We start from the raw sequence: 22894 nt of genomic DNA on the forward strand, positions 1-22894 counted from the left end.
CCATAATGCCAGAAATTAGAGCCAAGAAAACTGAAAAAAAAAATAATGCTGAGAGTTAGTTGTGGGGGGGGGGGGGAGGGGCGGCCATTGAAGAACTCTACACAAGATTAGAGAACCATGTCGTTCCTGACTCATCGTCGTTTGGCGGGAAGTTTGGGGCCCTGTGGCTCGCTTGCGTGCACGTACACACACACACGTACACACACACGTACACACACACACACACGTACACACACACACTACACGTACACACACACACTACACGTACACACACACTACACGTACACACACACTACACGTACACACACACTACACGTACACACACACTACACGTACACACACACTACACGTACACACACACTACACGTACACACACACTACACGTACACACACACTTGGCATTAGGAAGTGATGTGGTGGAGGCTGACTCCACACACAGTTTCAAGTGTAGATATGATAGAGCCCAGTAGGCTCAGGAACCTGTACACCAGTTGATTGACGGTTGAGAGGCGGGACCAGAGAGCCAGAGCTCAACCCCCGCAAACACAAATAGGTGAGTACACACACACACACACACACACACACACACACACGCACGCAATCTCACCTACGAATTCACACACCTATTTTTTCTCGTTCTTAAAATATATAAAATGAAATATATAATATAAAATGAAATATATAATATAAAATAAATATAATAAATACTAATCATTTAATAACGTTACAAAGCAATTAGTAAAAACCAAATATTGACTAGACATTCTACTTTACAATCCATGGAGGACAGAAGAAAATGTATATATGCTGGTTAGCATTGTAAATGTCTGGCCACGTCTGTGGTAGAAGAAAAAAATGCTGTTCTCATTAGCACACAATTAACAGGATATCTTGAGGTTATCTTGAGATGATTTCGGGGCTTTAGTGTCCCCGCGGCCCGGTCCTCGACCAGGTCTCCACCCCCAGGAAGCAGCCCGTGACAGCTGACTAACACCCAGGTACCTATTTTACTGCTAGGTAACAGGGGCATAGGGTGAAAGAAACTCTGCCCACTGTTTCTCGCCGGCGCCTGGGATCGAACTCAGGACCACAGGATCACAAGTCCAGCGTGCTGTCCGCTTGGCCGACCGGCTCCCCTTTCATAAAGGATTCACAAAGATCTTAAGTGTTTCACTTACGGGTTCTGTACCTCTTATCTTGGTCCTTGATAACCCAAGGTTATCATTGGTCGTCCATACCAATGATAACCTTGCGTTGAGGACGACCTCGTAGCACTTACGACCTCTTAAACTGTTTAATAAATACGGATTACGGCGCCGCGATCGACCTAAGTGGTACAGATCTCTTAAGAGAACAGTTATAATGTTAATAACTCATCAGCGTGAAGGAGACCAATACTTTCCGTATAGTCAATATAGTCTTACGGGATCACCATAGCCCGTGCTACTTGGAACTTTGTTCCAGGTAGCGAATCTTTAACAAACAATAATCCGTGTAATCGCCTCGTTAGTGTCTACCAAACTGTTAGTAACGATCTCTGTTACTAACCTTTCATATACAATATTAACAACAGTATTGTATACTGATATTGTATTATGTATACAATACAAGTCTTATTATTAAGATTAGTCCACAGTTAGACACTCATTACAAGCAAAACTGTCTTAACTACCCAAAGCACAATTATCACAGTAATGGCCTTGTCGTACATCTAAATACTGGGGTGCTCCCAGACGCAGGTTCGAATCCTCGTCACTGCCCTTGTGGATTGGTTCATCTACATACCGGGTTTTGTTTAGTGTTTGTTAATCACACATGTGACACTATCGTGCTCACACACTAGGTACTGAGGCACAGGTGTAGGGAGAGCACACACCAGGCACACACACACACACACACGTGAGAGTAGTGGGAAAATGGAATGCACTTCAGGAACAGGTTGTGGAAGCAAATACTATTCATAATTTTAAAACCAGGTATGATAGGGAAATGGGACAGGAGTCATTGCTGTAAACAACCGATGCTCGAAAGGCGGGATCCAAGAGTCAATGCTCGATCCTGCAGACACAACTAGGTGAGTACAACTAGGTGAGTACAACTAGGTGAGTACAACTAGGTGAGTACACACACACCACACACACACACACACACACATGCGTCAATTATGGCGCCTACGGCAATGTCAAGCTGGTAACGATGTCTGTAACAGGCAGCTCGTCCACCACCTGTAGGCGGCCCTCCTCGTCCTCCACCAGGTACATCTGACGCCCACTGTAGAGAATCTAAGTCAGCACCAACAGTCTTGTAGATCATCTATCTACAACTGCACCATTGCCCCCACAGAGCAAGCTGTTTCTTTAGCCATGGGCGAGACAGCAAATCTGTGTTCCGCGCTCTTGCTACACACACACACACACACACACACACACACACACACACACACACACACCATTATGCCCTTCCTACCCCCCTAGATGCCCAGACCCCATTCGCCTACCAGGCACTCCCAGGCACCCCCCTAGCACCCCCCCACTCACCCCCACAGCCCCCACTTGCCCCCCAGACACCCCACAGTTCCCCCCAGACCCCTGGTGAAAGGGGGAACTCTGACACCCGAGTTTCCAAGAAGAGTCTCAAGGTTTGGTACACCAATGCTGATGGGGTAGCCAATAAAGCAGAAGAGATAAAAGAAAGAGTTAGTGAGGCAGACCCAGACATAGTGGCAATAGTGGAAACTAAAATAAATGGCATGATCTCGGATGCAATCTTTCCAGAGGGGTACCAGGTGATAAGAAAAGAAAGGACACAGAGACAGGGAGGAGGAGTGGCACTACTAATAAAGCGGAAATGGAAGTTTGATGAGCTGGAAAATCCGGGTACCAATGAAAGCACAAGCTTCATACATGGAACTCTGACAGTGGATGGGAAGAAGATTGTAATCTTGATACTCTACAATCCCCCACCAAACAGTAGAAGGCCCAGGCAGGAGTACGAGGACAGCAACAAGACATGTATGGATGAACTGCAGAGGGCAGCAACTTTAGCGCATAGAATGAGAGCGAAGCTGCTGGTCATGGGGGACCTAAATCACGGAGAGATAAATTGGGAAACGAGGAATCCCCATGGCGGGGAGGAGACCTGGGGAGCGAAGCTGGTAGACGTTATTGACAGGAATTTCCTAACACAGCATGTGAAAGAAGATACTAGGGAAAGAGGAGGGGATACGCCCAGCCTATTAGATCTCATTATCACTCAGAATGTAGAAGACATCGAGCAGTTGGAACATGAAATACCACTAGGAGCTAGTGACCATTGTGTCCTAGTCTTTGACTACATGATGGAGCTTAAAATTGTGACCAAAGGACAAGAGGTCCGGGAAAGGAGACTTGATTACAGAAAAGGGGACTACAGAAGGATAAGGGACTACCTGGGAGAAGTGCAGTGGGAGGAAGAACTTAGAGGAAAAACAGTGCAAGGTATGATGAACCAAGTCATATTGAAATGCAAGGAGGCTGAAGATAGATTTATTCCAACAATAAAGGAAAAAAGCAGGAGGGAATATAATAACCCATGGTTTAATAGACAGTGTCAGGAAGCAAAGGTGAGAAGCAGGAGGGAGTGGAGGAAGTACAGAAGACAAAGGACAGAGGACAACAGGATTAGATGTAACAGAGCTAGGAATGATTACATTAACATAAGACGAGTGTCGGAAAGGAATTATGAGAACGATATTGCAGTCAAAGCGAAAAAGCAACCAAAATTACTACATAGCCATATAAGAAGGAAGATGTCGGTAAATGACCAAGTGACAAGACTGAGGAAAACAGAAGGGGCATACACAGAAAGCGACAAGGAAATCTGCGAGGTACTGAATGCAAAATTCCATGGAGTGTTCACAACCGAGCCTGAGCAGCTCCCATTGTTAGAAGAGATTACCCAAGATGAAAGACTATCGGATATAGAGGTGACAGCAGAGGATGTAATGAAACAGTTGACAACACTGGATGCAAATAAAGCTGTTGGACCAGACAAAGTATCACCGTGGATACTCAAAGAGGCAGCGCAGGCTCTCAGCGTGCCTCTGGCAATGATCTTTAATGAGTCACTTATGTTGGGAGAATTGCCCAGTTGCTGGAAGGAGGCAAATGTCGTACCGATTTTCAAAAAGGGTGATAGGGAGGAGGCACTTAACTACAGACCCGTATCACTGACAAGCATCCCCTGCAAAATTCTTGAAAGAATAATTAGGCTAAGACTTGTTGAGCACCTGGAGAGCATTGGGTTTGTAAACAAGCACCAACATGGGTTCTGGACAGGGAAATCATGCCTAACAAACCTTTTAGAATTCTATGATAAAGTAACAAGGATAAGGCAGGACAGAGAAGGCTGGGCAGACTGCATATTTCTTGACTGCCAAAAGGCCTTTGATACGGTACCGCACATGAGACTGCTATACAAACTTGAGAGGCAGGCAGGAGTAAGCGGAAAGGCCCTAGTATGGGTGAAGAACTACCTAACAGGAAGGAGCCAGAGGGTAATGGTAAGGGGCGAAAAGTCGGACTGGCGAACAGTAACAAGTGGAGTACCTCAAGGATCGGTGCTGGGACCAATCCTCTTTCTAATTTACGTAAATGATATGTTTACAGGAGTGGAATCATACATGTCAATGTTTGCAGATGACGCAAAATTAATGAGAAGAGTTGTGACAGACGAGGATTGTAGGATCCTCCAAGAGGACTTAAACAGGCTGCAGAGATGGTCAGGGAAATGGCTACTGGAGTTTAACACCAGTAAATGTAAAGTTATGGAAATGGGATCAGGTGACAGGAGACCAAAGGGACAGTACACAATGAAGGGGAACAGCCTACCTGTAACGATTCGAGAAAGAGACCTGGGAGTGGATGTGACACCTAATCTAACTCCTGAGGCACATATAAATAGGATAACGACAGCAGCGTACTCTACACTGGCGAAAATTAGAACTTCATTCAGAAACCTAAATGAGGAAGCTTTTAGGGCGCTTTACACTGCCTACGTGAGACCCGTCTTAGAGTATGCCGCGCCATCATGGAGCCCCCACCTGAAGAAACACATAAAGAAACTGGAGAAGGTTCAGAGGTTTGCGACGAGGCTTGTCCCAGAGCTACGAGGGATGGGATATGAAGAGCGGCTGAAGGAACTGAACCTTACGACACTAGAGAAAAGAAGGGAGAGAGGAGATATGATAGGGACATAAAATACTCAGGGGAATTGACAAAGTGGAAATAGATGAAATGTTCACACGTAATAATAACAGAACGAGGGGACATGGGTGGAAACTGGAAACTCAGATGAGTCACAGAGATGTTAGGAAGTTTTCTTTTAGCGTGAGAGTAGTAGAAAAATGGAATGCACTTGGGGAACAGGTTGTGGAAGCAAATACTATTCATACTTTTAAAACTAGGTATGATAGGGAAATGGGACAGGAGTCATTGCTGTAAACAACCGATAGCTAGAAAGGCGGGATCCAAGAGTCAATGCTCGATCCTGCAAGCACATATAGGTGAGTACATATAGGTGAGTACACACACACAGACTACCTACCTACCTTTCGCTTCATTAAAACAGATTAAGAGTACACCATTCTGCTTGTATTTCAATAAATTTGTTTGTAGAGCTCCTCACTATCAAATTAGCCTTATCAGTGGTTCATCCTGATATCCGTGGTTCAGCCCGATATCCGTGGTTCAGCCCGATATCCGTGGTTCAGCCCGATACCCGTGGTTCAGCCCGATACCCGTGGTTCAATCTCATACCCGTAGGTTCAATCTCATACCCGTAGGTTCAATCTCATACCCGTAGGTTCAATCTCATACCCGTAGGTTCAATCTCATACCCGTAGGTTCAATCTCATACCCGTAGGTTCAATCTCATACCCGTAGGTTCAATCTCATACCCGTAGGTTCAATCTCATACCCGTAGGTTCAATCTCATACCCGTAGGTTCAATCTCATACCCGTAGGTTCAATCTCATACCCGTAGGTTCAATCTCATACCCGTAGGTTCAATCTCATACCCGTAGGTTCAATCTCATACCCGTAGGTTCAATCTCATACCCGTGGTTCAATCTCATACCCGTGGTTCAATCTCATACCCGTGGTTCAATCTCATACCCGTGGTTCAATCTCATACCCGTGGTTCAATCTCATACCCGTAGGTTCAATCTCATACCCGTAGGTTCAATCTCATACCCGTAGGTTCAATCTCATACCCGTAGGTTCAATCTCATACCCGTGGTTCAATCTCATACCCGTGGTTCAATCTCATACCCGTGGTTCAATCTCATACCCGTGGTTCAATCTCATACCCGTGGTTCAATCTCATACCCGTGGTTCAATCTCATACCCGTAGGTTCAATCTCATACCCGTAGGTTCAATCTCATACCCGTAGGTTCAATCTCATACCCGTGGTTCAATCTCATACCCGTGGTTCAATCTCATACCCGTGGTTCAATCTCATACCCGTGGTTCAATCTCATACCCGTGGTTCAATCTCATACCCGTGGTTCAATCTCATACCCGTAGGTTCAATCTCATACCCGTAGGTTCAATCTCATACCCGTAGGTTCAATCTCATACCCGTAGGTTCAATCTCATACCCGTAGGTTCAATCTCATACCCGTAGGTTCAATCTCATACCCGTAGGTTCAATCTCATACCCGTAGGTTCAATCTCATACCCGTAGGTTCAATCTCATACCCGTAGGTTCAATCTCATACCCGTAGGTTCAATCTCATACCCGTAGGTTCAATCTCATACCCGTAGGTTCAATCTCATACCCGTAGGTTCAATCTCATACCCGTAGGTTCAATCTCATACCCGTAGGTTCAATCTCATACCCGTAGGTTCAATCTCATACCCGTAGGTTCAATCTCATACCCGTAGGTTCAATCTCATACCCGTAGGTTCAATCTCATACCCGTAGGTTCAATCTCATACCCGTAGGTTCAATCTCATACCCGTAGGTTCAATCTCATACCCGTAGGTTCAATCTCATACCCGTAGGTTCAATCTCATACCCGTAGGTTCAATCTCATACCCGTAGGTTCAATCTCATACCCGTAGGTTCAATCTCATACCCGTAGGTTCAATCTCATACCCGTAGGTTCAATCTCATACCCGTAGGTTCAATCTCATACCCGTAGGTTCAATCTCATACCCGTAGGTTCAATCTCATACCCGTAGGTTCAATCTCATACCCGTAGGTTCAATCTCATACCCGTAGGTTCAATCTCATACCCGTGGTTCAATCTCATACCCGTGGTTCAATCTCATACCCGTGGTTCAATCTCATACCCGTGGTTCAATCTCATACCCGTGGTTCAATCTCATACCCGTGGTTCGACCTCTCAGTATCTTCATGTCTTCAAGAAACATTGTTTCATGGAAACTGTGCAATCAGCCAGTTACCGCTGGGACTCACGCTAACCGCCTAGATAGCTATAGTCGTCAATTAACTATCTCTTCTAAATACTAAGGTCATGACCTTACCTCTACGGTCTTCCCAAACTCGCTCTACCGCAGGTCAACATTTTATGAGTAACGAGGTAGTGGAACCGGGCCTCTATCACAATAAGGCCTCGTGTTATTGAAACTTAGGTCTACTCAGGTCGGAGAGTAGACACAAAAATGTTATATCGACGATTGACAACAGTGTTTCCTACCGTCACGTGACTCCAAGTGCTCATACTATACACAAGTGCCATCGTTACCTGCTAAGTGTTCCCTGCGTGTACGATGTCAACGGAGGTAACACAGAAATATATAGTTCATGTTCACCCGGCGCTGACTGAACTACCCCGGGGTCTGTACTGGCCCAGTCCGTCCTCCAAACAGAGATCCAAAAGTGATTCCGTGCACCCGCCAAACCCCCTGTTTTCAAACCCTGAAAAGCGGTTTACACACGACTCTCAACTGCTGACGGTCGAACATATCCGGAACAAGTGCTTCACTGACGAATTTTGTTCGAACCACAACGCTATAAATGCTTCACCCACGTACTACAAATACAAATAATCACCAACAGAACCTAAACACCTAACCTAACCTATGCCTATATATACACAATATGCTAATATATTATAATATTAATTTATACTTGAGAAAATTCCCGTTTTGAAGGAACAGCATGTTAAAATTTATGAATGCGTCTGTGGGGTCGACCGCTGGATGGAATGGACTTGAGTCGAGGACGGGTTGCTGTAAATGCTTCACCCACATACTTCAAACACGAGTAATCGCCAACGGAAGCTAAACACTTAACCTAACCTAACCTACGCCTAACTTTACATAAACATTTAGTGTATAATAAAATTAACATTTTTGAGAACAAACCAAGTTTTAATATAGAGTATGTTAAAACTGTTGAATACATCCGGGCCGCGGCCGGCGCTTTAACAAGCCTGGCCTGAGGACAGGTACCAAGGGCCATGTTGACCAGGGGCCAGATTCACGAAAGCACTTACGCAAGCACTTACGAACGTGTACATCTTTCCTCAATCTTTGACGGCTTTGGTTACATTTATTAAACAGTTTACAAGCATGAAAACTTGCCAATCAACTGTTATTATTGTTATAAACAGCCTCCTGGTGCTTCGGAGCTCATTAACTGTTTAATAATTGTAAACAAAGCCGCCAAAGATTGAGAAAAGATGTACAGGTTTGTAAGTCCTTACTTAAGTGCTTTCGTGAATCTGGCCCCAGGATCACACACTAGAAGGTGAAGGGACGACGACGTTTCAGTCCATCCTGGACCATACTTTAGCCACGTTATTGTGACTCATCGCCTACCAAGAGCCATACCAGACACGCCTTAAGGAAGTCATGGAAGAGGAGTTTCATATTCTACTTCATATATATTGTGTTTATAGCATCAGAGTTTTACACTCTTCCCGCCTCACTAACGCAGTGTACCGACACCCGTTGAAACAGCCGTTGTATCTTCACAGCCACAACAGACCAAGAGATCCCAACAGAGGCAAGCTCTACCTCCTCCCAATCCATCTAATCCAATCAACTGTTCCTTATTATTTGATTAAGATTGTCTTTCATATGATCATATTATTCTTAAAACTCATAATATATAATTGCCTTCAGTGTTAAATTAACAGAAGCATATAAGGAAACTAATCAAATATAGGTTCATAACTCATAACTCATAAACAGATGGTCAGCAAATCAGAACGTGAGGAATGACACCTCCCTCATCCTCGCTATGAGGAGAGTGTGTGAGTGTGTGTGTGTGAGTGTTGGAGAGAGAGAGCACCTGGTGGCGGAGGAAGCAGCACAGGCGTAGAGGGTGTCCTCGGAGGCATCTTCCGGAGTGACGTAACTGAACCATAGCGTCCCCTGCTCGTCCACCGTCAAACGCGGAGAGTTCAGACTTCGCAGACCTCCGTCAGACGTCTGGAAAAAGGGTCATGGATATAGTTTCTCAAGAAAATATGTCAGCATCGCAGTGGGAATAAGTAATGGACTGTTGGCCTTGTGAAAGGTACTGACCTGATGCCAGATTCACGAACCTGTACATCTTTTCTCAATTTTTGGCGGCTTTGTTTACAATTATTAAACAGTTAATGAGCTCCGAAGCACCAGGAGGCTGTTTACAACAATAACAACAGTTGATTGGCAAGTTTTCATGCTTGTAAACTGTTTAATAAATGTAACCAAAGCCGTCAAAGATTGAGGAAAGGTGTACACGTTCGTAAGTGCTTGCATAAGTGCTTTCGTGAATCTGGCCTCAGGTTCGTAAGTGCTTTCGTGAATCTGGCCCCAGGTTCGTAAGTGCTTTCGTAAATCTGGCCCCAGGTTCGTAAGTACTTGCGTAAGTGCTTTCGTGAATCTGGCCCCAGGTTCGTAAGTGCTTGCGTAAGTGCTTTCGTGAATCTGGCCCCAGGTTCGTAAGTGCTTGCATAAGTACTTTCGTGAATCTGGCCCCAGGTTCGTAAGTGCTTGCGTAAGTGCTTTCGTGAATCTGACCCCTGGATTACCCAGTAGACTGTTGGCCTCGTGGAAGGTACTCACCTGGATTACCCAGTAGACTGTTGGCCTCGTGGAAGGTACTCACCTGGATTACCCAGTGGACTGAGGGCTCCGGGTACCCGTCTGGAGGGGTGCAGGGTAGACTAAGCGACTGTCCCAAGGTAGCAGTGACTACCCGCGGCTCAGCTTTGGGAAAGTTACCCATAACGGAGCGCCTGACGGTGGCCACTTCGCTGTGCGCCACGCCGACAGAGTTCTCAGCTATACACTGGTAGCTTCCTGCACCAGGGAGATGGAACAATGAATAAATAAATAAATATGTTTATTCAGGTAAGGTACATACATACAAGTGATGTCACATTAATGGATTGATATATAGATAGAGCTAGTACATACAAGGCCTAAAGCCACTATTACGCAATGCGTTTCGGGCAACACGAATCACGTGTACAAGCTATCTTGAGGTTATCTTGAGATGATTTCGGAGCTTTTAGTGTCCCCGCGGCCCGGTCCTCGACCAGGTCTCCACCCCCAGGAAGCAGCCCGTGACAGCTGACTAACACCCAGGTACCTATTTTACTGCTAGGTAACAGGGGCATAGGGTGAAAGAAACTCTGCCCATTGTTTCTCGCCGGTGCCTGGGATCGAACCCAGGTCCACAGGATCACAAGTCCCGCGTGCTGTCCGCTCGGCCGACCGGCTCAGCTTGACACATTCATCACACACACAGATCACACTAACGTGATGCATCAAATGAACAAATCCACAAGGGCCGTGACGAGGATTCGAAATAGGAGATTGTAACTATGAAATATATATATATATAAGCTTCAGCCTATAGTTTAAACCTATAGACTGGTCGCTTGGGATGCTCCCGGACGCAGGTTCGAATCCTCGTCACGGCCCTTGTGGATTTGTTCATACAAGTCATCCTAATGAGTTATCCAATTAGGTCTTATTACAGTGATGCTCGTATTCAGTGCCACAGGACAGTGACTAATGCACAATAGGTCGAAACTGTAAACTAAAGCCCATTATATATATATATATATATATATATACATATATATATATATATATATATATATATATATATATATATATATATATATATATATATATATATATATATATATATATATATATATGTCGTACCTAGTAGCCAGAACGCACTTCTCAGCCTACTATGCAAGGCCCGATTTGCATAATAAGCCAAGTTTTCATGAATTAATTGTTTTTCGACTACCTAACCTACCTAACCTAACCTAACCTAACTTTTTCGGTTACCTAACCGAACCTAACTTATAAAGATAGGTTAGGTTAGGTAGGGTTGGTTAGGTTCGGTCATATATCTACGTTAATTTTAACTCCTAAAAAAAAAATTGACCTTATACATAATAAAATAGGTAGCTTTATCAATTCATAAGAAAAAAAATAGAGAAAATATATTAATTCAGGAAAACTTGGCTTATTAGGCAAATCGGGCCTTGAATAGTAGGCCGAGAAGTGCATTCTGGCTACTAGGTACGACATATATATATATATATATATATATATATATATATATATATATGGCTACCTAGTAGCCAGAACGCACTTGTCAACCTACTATGCAAGGCCCGATTTGCCTAATAAGCCAAGTTTTCATGAATTAATTGTTTTTCGACTACCTAACCTACCTAACCTAACCTAACCTAACTTTTTCGGCTACCTAACCTAACCTATAAAGTTAGGTTAGGTTAGGTTAGGTAGGGTTTGTTAGGTTCGGTCATATATCCACGTTAATTTTGACTCCAATAAAAAAAAATTGACCTCATACATAATGAAATGGGTAGCTAAATCATTTCATAAGAAAAAAATTTGCGAAAATATATTAATTCAGGAAAACTTGGCTTATTAGGCAAATCAGGCCTTGCATAGCAGGCCGAGTACGACGTTCTGGCTACTAGGTACAACATATATATATATATATATATATATATATATATATATATATATATATATATATATATATATATATATATAAATAGGACAATTTTTATTTTTATTACCACCGACAGTGAAGAAAAACGTAAGAAATATTGAGAAAATTCGTGTTAGATTATATATATATATATATATATATATATATATATATATATATATATATATATATATATATATATATATATATATATATATATATATATTTCATGAGATTACAATTTACTACATCAGATATACAAATTTCAATTTACGAATTTAAAATGCAGCCGTACAAGGCATGGATAGGTTGATAAGAGGAAGGGAGCCAATTAGCAAGGAAAAGAGCCACCCATTACGACTATATAGCACTTAGAAGATATCAGGATAACCATTTAAGATAAGACGGGGGAAAGGAATAGTACCCAACCACTTGGATGGGTTCTTAAGAGACGCAGCTAAACCAGAATTATTCTACATTCATTAAATACTAACAAGCCAATTTAGGGTAGTTTGATGAGGTTGATACGATACCTTCGTCTTCAGGGCGCGGGTCGTGGAAGATTAAGCTGCCTTCTCCTTCAATCATCTCTACTCGACCTCTCTCTTCCTCACCGTCTTGAAGATCCAACTTATCTCCATCTTTCAACCAGTAGTAACTGCAAAAGCAATATTATTAACATCTTTATAGACAATTTACAATGACCAAGTTTACCTAATCTCCATAAGATCTTCTTCTTGAGGTGATTTCGGGGCTTTTTAGTGTCCCCGCGGCCCGGTCCTCGACCAGGCCTCCACCCCCAGGAAGCAGCCCGTGACAGCTGACTAACACCCAGGTACCTATTTTACTGCTAGGTAACAGGGGCATAGGGTGAAAGAAACTCTGCCCATTGTTTCTCGCCGGCGCCTGGGATCGAACCCAGGACCACAGGATCATAAGTCCAGTGTGCTGTCCGCTCGGCCGACCGGCTCTCGTCCTCCCGTAAACTCTAGTCTCTAATAAAACTCTAATTAAATTCTAATTCTCTGATGTAATAAATAATAACTCTAATAAACCCTAACCTAATCAGTTAGGGTTTTATTAGTTGTTATTACATTAGAGAATTAGAGTTTTATTAGAGATTAGAGTTTAGGTAAACTCTAATCTCTAATAAAACTCTAATTCTCTAATGTAATAAATGATAACTAATAAAACCCTAACTGATTAGGTTAATTACCAAGTTTACCTAATCAGTTAGGGTTTTATTAAGAGTGAGGCGCTGCTCAGTCGCTGTCACATAAGTCAAGGGATCATACACAAGTCTATAGGTTTAAACTGTAGGCTGAAGCTTTATATATATATATATATATATATATATATATATATATATATATATATATATATATATATATATATATATATGTCGTACCTAGTAGCCAGAACGCACTTCTCAGCCTACTATGCAAGGCCCGATTTGCCTAATATGCCAAGTTTTCATGAAATAATTGTTATTCGACTACCTAACCTAACCTAACCTAACTTTTTCGGCTACCTAACCTAACCTAATCTATAAAGGTAGGTTAGGTTAGGTTAGGTAGGGTTGGTTAGGTTCGGTCATATATCTACGTTAATTTTAACTCCAATAAAAAAAATTTTACCTCATACATAATGAAATGGGTAGCTTTATCATTTCATAAGAAAAAAATTAGAGAAAATATATTAATTCAGGAAAACTTGGCTTATTAGGCAAATCGGGCCTTGCATAGTAGGCTGAGAAGTGCGTTCTGGCTACTAGGTACGACATATATATATATATTTTTCATAGTTACAATCTCCTATTTCATATATACATGTTTCAATTTACGAATTTGTAAATGTGACGATTTACTGTTTACAGCCACACAAGGCAGGGACGGAGACATGAAAGATTTACTGTTTACAGCCACACAAGGCCAGGATGGAGACATGAAAGATGTAGCTTAAAAATCCTTCTTTGTTCTTTAATATGTTTAGGAAATTTAGGACCAATTGTTTGGAAGTCTTTCAATATATCAGATTTAATGATATAGTAACACTGTTGATTGTACAAGAGGCCATGGTCTAAATAAAATATGTACACCATGGGAGTACATTTAGTAGAGTGTACCTGAGGACTACCATCTCATTAGTGGCCTCGGCAAGGACAGGAAGCCGCCGGCTTGTCAAAAATCCCTTCCAAGGGATCGAACAAGCCTGAATGGTCCCCAGGACTATATGCAACTAAAAACAAACAGCTTCTACAGTTTCTCTATCACAGGACCAATCATTTTATAGCTTATTATATATACATATTTTTTTACGACTTCGACTGGTAGGCGGTTCCATGGGTTAATAACCCTATAGGTGAAAAAATCTAATGGTTTCAGTCGTACTGTGTGGCTTGTTGAGCTGGAAGCTGTTGCCCTTTGTACTTGTTTCATCTGACCTTTGGAAGAATTGGTCAGGATGAACATCCTCCAAATTGTTCAGTATATTAAGCAACCGATGAGTCACAATAACGTGGCTGAAGTATGTTGACCAAACCACACACTAGGAAGTGAAGGGACGACGACGACGACGTTTCGGTCCGTCCTGGACCATTCTCAAATCGATTTGAGGATGATCCAAGACGGACCGAAACGTCGTCGTCCCTTCACCTTCTAGTGTGTGGTCTGGCCAACACTAATGTTTACATATACTGGTAGTGCTGACCTGGGCTCAGGGAGTGCGTCGGCGCGGCACGGTAGAGTGAAGGGCTCCGGTGCCTGGTCCGGGTCGTGGTTCACAGTAAACAGTACCTCCTCCTTCGGGGGCTGGGCCTCCAGCAGCGGTGGAATGGTCACTGCGGGAGAGAACTTGGTCAAGCTAGTGTCATCACCTCATCGCCCTCATGACGGGTGACGGCTCCTCCCTCATCTCAGCTTCTGTACCATCACAACACTCATCATTCTTCAGCTTCCTTATCATTACACAACCGACCACATTATAGCTTCTTTAACATCACAGGACCAATCATTCTATAGCTTCTCTATCACGGGACCAATCATTCTATAGCTTCTCTATCACGGGACCAATCATTCTATAGCTTCTCTATCACGGGACCAATCATTCTATAGCTTCTCTATCACAGGACCAATCATTTTATAGCTTCTCTATCACAGGACCAATCATTTTATAGCTTCTCTATCACAGGACCAACCATTCTATAGCTTTATCACAGGACCAATCATTCTATAGCTTCTCTATCACAGGATCAATCATTTTATAGCTTCTCTATCACAGGACCATTCTATAGCTTCTCTATCACAGGACCATTCTATAGCTTCTCTATCACAGGACCATTCTATAGCTTCTCTATCACAGGACCATTCTATAGCTTCTCTATCACAGGACCATTCTATAGCTTTTCTATCACAGGACCATTCTATAGCTTCTCTATCACAGGACCATTCTATAGCTTCTCTATCACAGGACCAATCATTCTATAGCTTCTCTAACACCACAGGACCAATCATCCTACAGCTTCTCTATCACAGGACCAATCATTCTATAGCTTCTCTAACACCACAGGACCAATCATTCTATAGCTTCTCTATCACAGGACCAATCATTCTATAGCTTCTCTAACACCACAGGACCAATCATTCTACACCTTCTCTATCACAGGACCAATCATTCTACACCTTCTCTATCACAGGACCAATCTAGAGTTTAGAATACACATACTCAGGAGCTGTTCAAAAAACATGCAGATGTTGACTGGAGACTGAGTAGTCTACACGAGTACTGCGTGCACTAAACATTACTGGACCTCATGCTTGCTGGAGAATGCACAGACAGAGGGCCTGAATAAGTATTGAGACACAAGCATTGATTTTAAAATATTTTACAAGCATTTTAGAATGACATCAAGAATAACAGTGAAAGCAAGAAGCATGGCTAGGGTGTGACCTGTTCTTTGGAGGACTTGAATAAACACATTCACCATCCACCACCACTGGCCACCACCCTCCACCACCACCACTGGTGGCTACCACCCTCCACCACCACTGGTGGCTACCACCACCCTCCACCACCACCACTGGTGGCTACCACCACCCTCCACCACCACTGGTGGCCACCACCCTCCACCACCACCACCACTGGTGGCCACCACCCTCCACCACCACCACCACTGGCCACCACCACCCTCCACCACCACCACCACTGGCCACCACCACCCTCCACCACCACTGGTGGCTACCACCACCCTCCACCACCACTGGTGGCTACCATCCTCCACCACCACTGGTGGCCACCACCATCCTCCACCACCACTGGTGGCTACCATCCTCCACCACCACTGGTGGCTACCATCCTCCACCACCACTGGTGGCTACCATCCTCCACCACCACTGGTGGCTACCATCCTCCACCACCACTGGTGGCTACCATCCTCCACCACCACTGGTGGCTACCATCCTCCACCACCACTGGTGGCCACCATCCTCCACCACCACTGGTGGCCACCACCACCCTCCACCACCACTGGTGGCCACCATCCTCCACCACCACTGGTGGCTACCATCCTCCACCACCACTGGTGGCTACCATCCTCCACCACCACTGGTGGCTACCATCCTCCACCACCACTGGTGGCTACCATCCTCCACCACCACTGGTGGCCACCATCCTCCACCACCACTGGTGGCCACCACCATCCTCCACCACCACTGGTGGCTACCATCCTCCACCACCACTGGTGGCTACCATCCTCCACCACCACTGGTGGCTACCATCCTCCACCACCACTGGTGGCTACCATCCTCCACCACCACTGGTGGCTACCATCCTCCACCACCACTGGTGGCTACCATCCTCCACCACCACTGGTGGCTACCATCCTCCACCACCACTGGTGGCCACCATCCTCCACCACCACTGGTGGCCACCACCACCCTCCACCACCACTGGTGGCCACCATCCTCCACCACCACTGGTGGCTACCATCCTCCACCACCACCCTCCACCACCACCACTGGTGGCTACCACCACCCTCCACCACCACCACTGGTGGCTACCACCACCCTCCACCACCACCACTGGTGGCCACCATCCTCCACCACCACCACTGGTCACCACTACAGCATAATACAACAGGCTAGACCCACAAGTCATAATTCTCGTTATCTGGGACAGGAAGCCTGCAGTTAGGCCTACTGCATATCCAGGATGCAGTTCACATCAATTGCCGAAATTCCGGATATCAATATGATGCAAGGTGAACAGGTGCATCTGGTGAAAGGATACAAGTTTAACCTTCGTTGTCTACCCGGGGGATTGAACCTGGGGATGCTAGAGTGTTAGCCGAGGACGTCGGCTACTATGCTAAACCAACCCGTTCTCGCACTTTCGTACAGTCAATATTGACTTATTAAATAAGGGCATATGTGACATACTAATTTAATGTGAATATTTTAGTTTACCTTGAAAAGCTTCATAGAAAACACCGACCTTACCTAACCTTCTTAGTATGTTAAGATAAGCATCTTATTGCTTCGTAATTACAATTATTACTTAACCTATACCTATAATAGGTTAACCTATACCTATAATAAGTTAACCTATACCTATAATAGGTTAACCTATACCTATAATAGGTTAACTTAACCTATACCTATAATAGGTTAAGTAATAATTGTAAATAAGAAGCAATAGGATGCTTATCTTAACATACTAAGAAGGTTAGGTAAGGTCGGTGTTTTCTATGAAGCTTTTCAAGGTAAACTAAAATATTCACATTAAATTAGTATGTCACATATGCACTTATTTAATAAGTCAATATTGACTATACGAAAGTGCGAGAACGGGTTGGCTAAAACTGTTGAGAGCATTCCAACCCTAGAGTACCGCCCGTCCTGGCTAGCTACAGGTATGTGTAAGCTGGAACATGCATATCACTCTACATATGTTGAGAGCGCACATACATTCCATTGAAAGTATCGTTACCATACAAGGTGGCTAATGTGAGATGGAGCACATGAACCGGTCCCTGGGTCATGAGGTCCAGTAAACGATGGACCGTATGAACCAGTCTCTGGCAGTAAAGTGGGAACTGTTTATATCTCGTCTAGACTCCAATAGCCCCTTGCTTCACGTATCTCAAACCTGCTTCACACTAGTTCAAGTGTGCATTCCTTAGCTCAAACTTGCCTCCTAAGATCAGTTATCAAATGAAGTCCCCAAGCCGGAGAGGCTATGTAGAACTATCAGTGTCGCACATATTCACATCACGCTAAATGTTACTAAGTATGCCAAGCATGTTTCCTCCAAGGAGTGCCGGATCAACCAGGCTGTGGTGGGTATGTGGGCCTGCGGGCCGCTCCAAGCAACAGCCTGGTGGACCAAACTCTCACAAGTCAAGCCTGGCCTCGGGCCGGGCTGTGGTGGGTATGTGGGCCTGCGGGCCGCTCCAAGCAACAGCCTGGTGGACCAAACTCTCACAAGTCAAGCCTGGCCTCGAGCCGGGCTTGGACAGTAGAAGAACTCCCAGAGAGAGAGAGAGAGAGAGAGAGAGAGAGAGAGAGAGAGAGAGAGAGAGAGAGAAGAGAGAAGAGAGAAGAGAGAAGAGAGAAGAGAGAGAGAGAGAGAGAGAGAGAGAGAGAGAAAGAGAGAGAGAGAGAGAGAGAGAGAGAGAGAGAGAGAGAGAGAGAGAGAGAGAGAGAGAGAGAGAGAGAGAAAGAGAGAGAGAAAGAGAGAGAGAAAGAGAGAGAGAGAGAGAGAGAGAGAGAGAGAGAGAGAGAGAGAGAGAGAGAGAGAGAGAGAGAGAGAGAGAGAGAGAGAGAGAGAGCCATAGGAATCACAATAGTTCGCGTCAGTCGACTCCACTGAGATAGCAGGAAACTTACGAAGTGTGAAAGAAGCGGGGAATGAACCGATACCTTCTTACCCACTGGGGAAGAAAGTGGATACGAACAAGATTTACATTTGTGACTAAGATACAGCCGTGCCTGTACCACCGAACTATGTAACAGCCTTCACAGTCTCAGCATGAGAGAGAGAACGACAGTGGACAACAGGAAAACAGCTGGTAGGAGGCTGGACATGTCCTCGAACGGAGAAGAAAAAGACAGAGGGAAGAGCTGAGAAGAAAGATAGAGACGAGAAGGGAAGACACACACAGAGGGAACTGAAGAGGGAGGAGATGTAGTGGTGTCACTTAGACGACAGGTAGGAGACGTCTGAAGGAAGGGTGGAAACATTAGTGACCCACGAGGAAGACCCTTTAGTTTCAGAACTCAGAGGACTGGAAGACAAGGAGCTCGTAGTAGTGGTGTTGGAGTCTAGCCTGGAAGCTGTTGCAGAACTGAGGAGAAGTGAAATGCAAGACACGAACATGTCAAAGAAACATTTAAGACAATTTGCAGGCGATGAGTCACAATAACGTGGCTAAAGTATGTTGACCAGACCACACACTAGAAGGTGAAGGGACGACGACGTTTCGGTCCGTCTTGGACCATTCTCAAGTCGATTCTCAATCGACTTGAAACTGAAGTCTTCTTTCTTCTAAGAAACTGAAGTCTTCTTTCTTCTGGGAAGCTAGGGGTCTTCATTCTTCTGTCTTCTACGTGGGTCTGCTCTGAAGCTTGCAGGGATTCCACCACTTACAAATGAGCACAATTAGGTCCCCAAGCCACACTGTTTTAGACTCAAAAGATGGTCTCCCTCTCGGCCTAGCCTGAACACCAAACCATCCGTCAAGGAAGACCCTTCAGCGGGCCTCAATTGACCCAAGCGAGATCCCTATCTTAACACGTACAACGTCTGGAGAGGGATAGTAGATAGGGCCGAGGCATCCCTCACTATCCCCAGGGAGCCATGTCATACCCCCACCACGTCAAGGCGACACATTTGAGTTACTAAACTCAAACCTGTCTTAATTCGGTCAAACCTGCATACCTCAGATTAAATGTGCCTTCCTCACTAGCAGTAGAAGGCTGAGTGTCGAGCTGCGAGAGTATGAGAGGTGAGAATGAGTGTCAGAATGAGGGAATGAGATGGGACTTGGAGGCTAGATGAGGCACTCAACCCTATGTGTTGTAAGATATTTGAATCCCCCTACAGAATCGTAGGGGTTTATATCGTGTTGTAAACGAACTCTAAGGCCACTTTACCGCCAGAGGGCTCACTACCCGCTCACACAGACACCAGCATACTCACTAGCATACCCGCAACCTCTCTAGTAATTACCTTCTATATCCAAAGGAGCCACTGAGGATGGAGATGGGGAGAAAAAATTACTTTATGAGTAAACACAATTGGGAGAAAAGTTCATGATAATTAGTTGTAAATCTGAGTAAAAATGTAAATTGTATTAACTTAATATGAACATCGTGCATGTTTTTGTTAATAATTCTTGAATATAATTACACTATTGTGAAAATATAATTTCTTGCTTTTTTTTTTTTAGTTTTTAACATCTTGTGTGAACTTTAGCTTGTTGAGTAGACCACATACTTGAAGGTGAAGGGACGACGACGTTTTGGTCCGTCCTGGACCATTCTCAAGTCGACTTGAGAATGGTCCAGGACGGACCGAAATGTCGTCGTCGTCGTCCCTTCACCTTCTAGTGTGTGGTCTGGTCAACATCTTGTGTGAACTTTAGCTTCGTAGTCAAGTGTTTAGACCTACAGCGAGAAGGCTCCCGCCCGCTGGTCGCCGCATCAACACCTCTAGCAAGAACCTTGCTATAGCAGCTATGGTTCCTTGACTGGAGTGACTCCGTGGTCGCTGGGAGCGAGACTCGGGGGAAGCAAGAGTGAGGTCAACTTACCTGCGGCCAAGACCAGTGGCGTCGTGAACCACAATACCACTAGTGTGAACCACGTCGGCGCCATCCGTCGCGGGGCGCACATTTTCACCTTGTTGACCTCCTGTGGGAGAGATCACATCTTTACAAACCTAAATCAGGACTCAAAACCACCTAAACAGCTCTCGCTAGACCAGTAAATGGAATATGCAGCACCTGCCTGGAGTCCCAACCTTGTGAAATATAAAACTAAAGTTGAAAAAAGTGCAGAGATTTGTAACTAGTGCCAGAGATTATAGGGTTATGAGGATAGGCTGAAGGAACTGGATCTCACAACCTTGGAGGACAGAAGACATAGAGGAGATATGATAACAACGTACAAGATACCGAGGGTAATAGGGAAAATGGACAAAGACAGTCTCTAAGTTGAGAGAAAGTAGGACAAGATACAAGTGGAAGCTGGAGTCACAGATTAGTCGAAGGATTATAAGGAACTACTGGTACCTTGTACGAGGGGGGGGGGAGGTTATCTTGAGGTTATCTTGAGATGATTTCGGGGCATTAGTGTCCCCGCGGCCCGGTCCTCGACCAGGCCTCCATCCCCAGGAAGCAGCCCGTGACAGCTGACTAACACCCAGGTACCTATTTTACTGCTAGGTAACAGAGGGCATAGGGTGAAAGAAACTGCCCATTGTTTCTCGCCGGCGCCTGGGATCGAACCCGGGACCACAGGATCACAAGTCCAGCGTGCTGTCCGCTCGGCCGACCGGCTCCCTGGGAAAGAGGTCAACACGTGGAAGCCACTAAGGGAAGACGTTGTAGAAGCCACCTCCAGTCACAACTATACTGAAAGATCCTGTGGTCCCGGGTTCGATCCCCGGCGCCGGCGAGAAACAATGGGCAGAGTTTTTTTCACCCTATGCCCCTGTTACCTAGCAGTAAAATAGGTACCTGGGTGTTAGTCAGCTGTTGCGGGCTGCTTCCTGGGGGTGGAGGCCTGGTCGAGGACCGGGCCGCGGGGACACTAATGCCCCGAAATCATCTCAAGATAACCTCAAGATAACGGCTACCAGCAGCCGGGGGCATGAAGATCTACACCTCACTTCCCTATAGACACTAATAGGTAGCTAACTGATAGGTCAGTACCCCACTCCGTCACCCACTCCGTCACCCACTCCGTCACCCTCCCGTCACCCACTCCGTCACCCTCCCGTCACCCTCCCGTCACCCACTCCGCCCCTCCACAACCACAACAGTTTCCTTAAGTAATATGTAAATGACATATCCTGGCGGTGTATTTTTTCCCTGTTGAGCGTCCACAGTGTCTCTCGACGCTATGCATATGATATGAAGGAGATTTGCATGTGGAATTACCTCGTCTCAGTCAGCCCTCTACACTAAGACCACAACGGTACACGACTGGTGCCTCAGTCTGTCTCTAGGGGCGGCACTAAGTCACTAGGGGCGGCAATATGTCCCTAGGGGCGACACTAAGTCACTAGGGGCGGCACTAAGTCACTAGGGGCGGCACTAAGTCACTAGGGGCGGCAATATGTCCCTAGGGGCGACACTAAGTCACTAGGGGTAGCACTAAGTCACTAGGGGCGGCACTAAGTCACTAGGGGCGGCACTAAGTCACTAGGGGTAGCACTAAGTCACTAGGGGCGGCACTAAGTCACTAGGGGCGGCACTAAGTCACTAGGGGCGGCACTAAGTCACTAGGGGCGGCACTAAGTCACTGGGGGCGGCACTAAGTCACTAGGGGCGGCACTAAGTCACTAGGGGCGGCACTAAGTCACTAGGGGTAGCACTAAGTCACTAGGGGCGGCACTAAGTCACTAGGGGCGGCACTAAGTCACTAGGGGCGGCACTAAGTCACTAGGGGCGGCACTAAGTCACTAGGGGTAGCACTAAGTCACTAGGGGCGACACTAAGTCACTAGGGGCGGCACTAAGTCACTAGGGGCGGCACTAAGTCACTAGGGGTAGCACTAAGTCACTAGGGGTAGCACTAAGTCACTAGGGGCGGCACTAAGTCACTAGGGGCGGCACTAAGTCACTAGGGGTAGCACTAAGTCACTAGGGGCGGCACTAAGTCACTAGGGGCGGCACTAAGTCACTGGGGGC

General features: G+C 45.3%; 1 protein-coding gene across 3 annotated transcripts in view; it reads right to left on the reverse strand.

Moving 5' to 3' along the window:
* LOC123772893 (uncharacterized) overlaps positions 1-22894 on the reverse strand; it is a 186816-nt gene that overhangs the window by 91960 nt on the left and 71962 nt on the right. For all 3 annotated transcript variants that reach the window (XM_069323232.1, XM_069323231.1, XM_069323230.1), the window contains exons 4-10: positions 20793-20892; positions 20210-20230; positions 14693-14822; positions 12517-12641; positions 10106-10299; positions 9305-9444; positions 2176-2271 (exon numbers count right to left, since the gene is read on the reverse strand). In XM_069323232.1, coding sequence (XP_069179333.1) covers positions 2176-2271; positions 9305-9444; positions 10106-10299; positions 12517-12641; positions 14693-14822; positions 20210-20230; positions 20793-20892 — 806 coding nt within the window. The remainder of the gene's footprint in view (positions 1-2175; positions 2272-9304; positions 9445-10105; positions 10300-12516; positions 12642-14692; positions 14823-20209; positions 20231-20792; positions 20893-22894) is intronic.

Source organism: Procambarus clarkii, chromosome 12, assembly GCF_040958095.1.
Source record: "Procambarus clarkii isolate CNS0578487 chromosome 12, FALCON_Pclarkii_2.0, whole genome shotgun sequence".
In the NCBI taxonomy this organism is placed as follows: domain Eukaryota; kingdom Metazoa; phylum Arthropoda; class Malacostraca; order Decapoda; family Cambaridae; genus Procambarus; species Procambarus clarkii.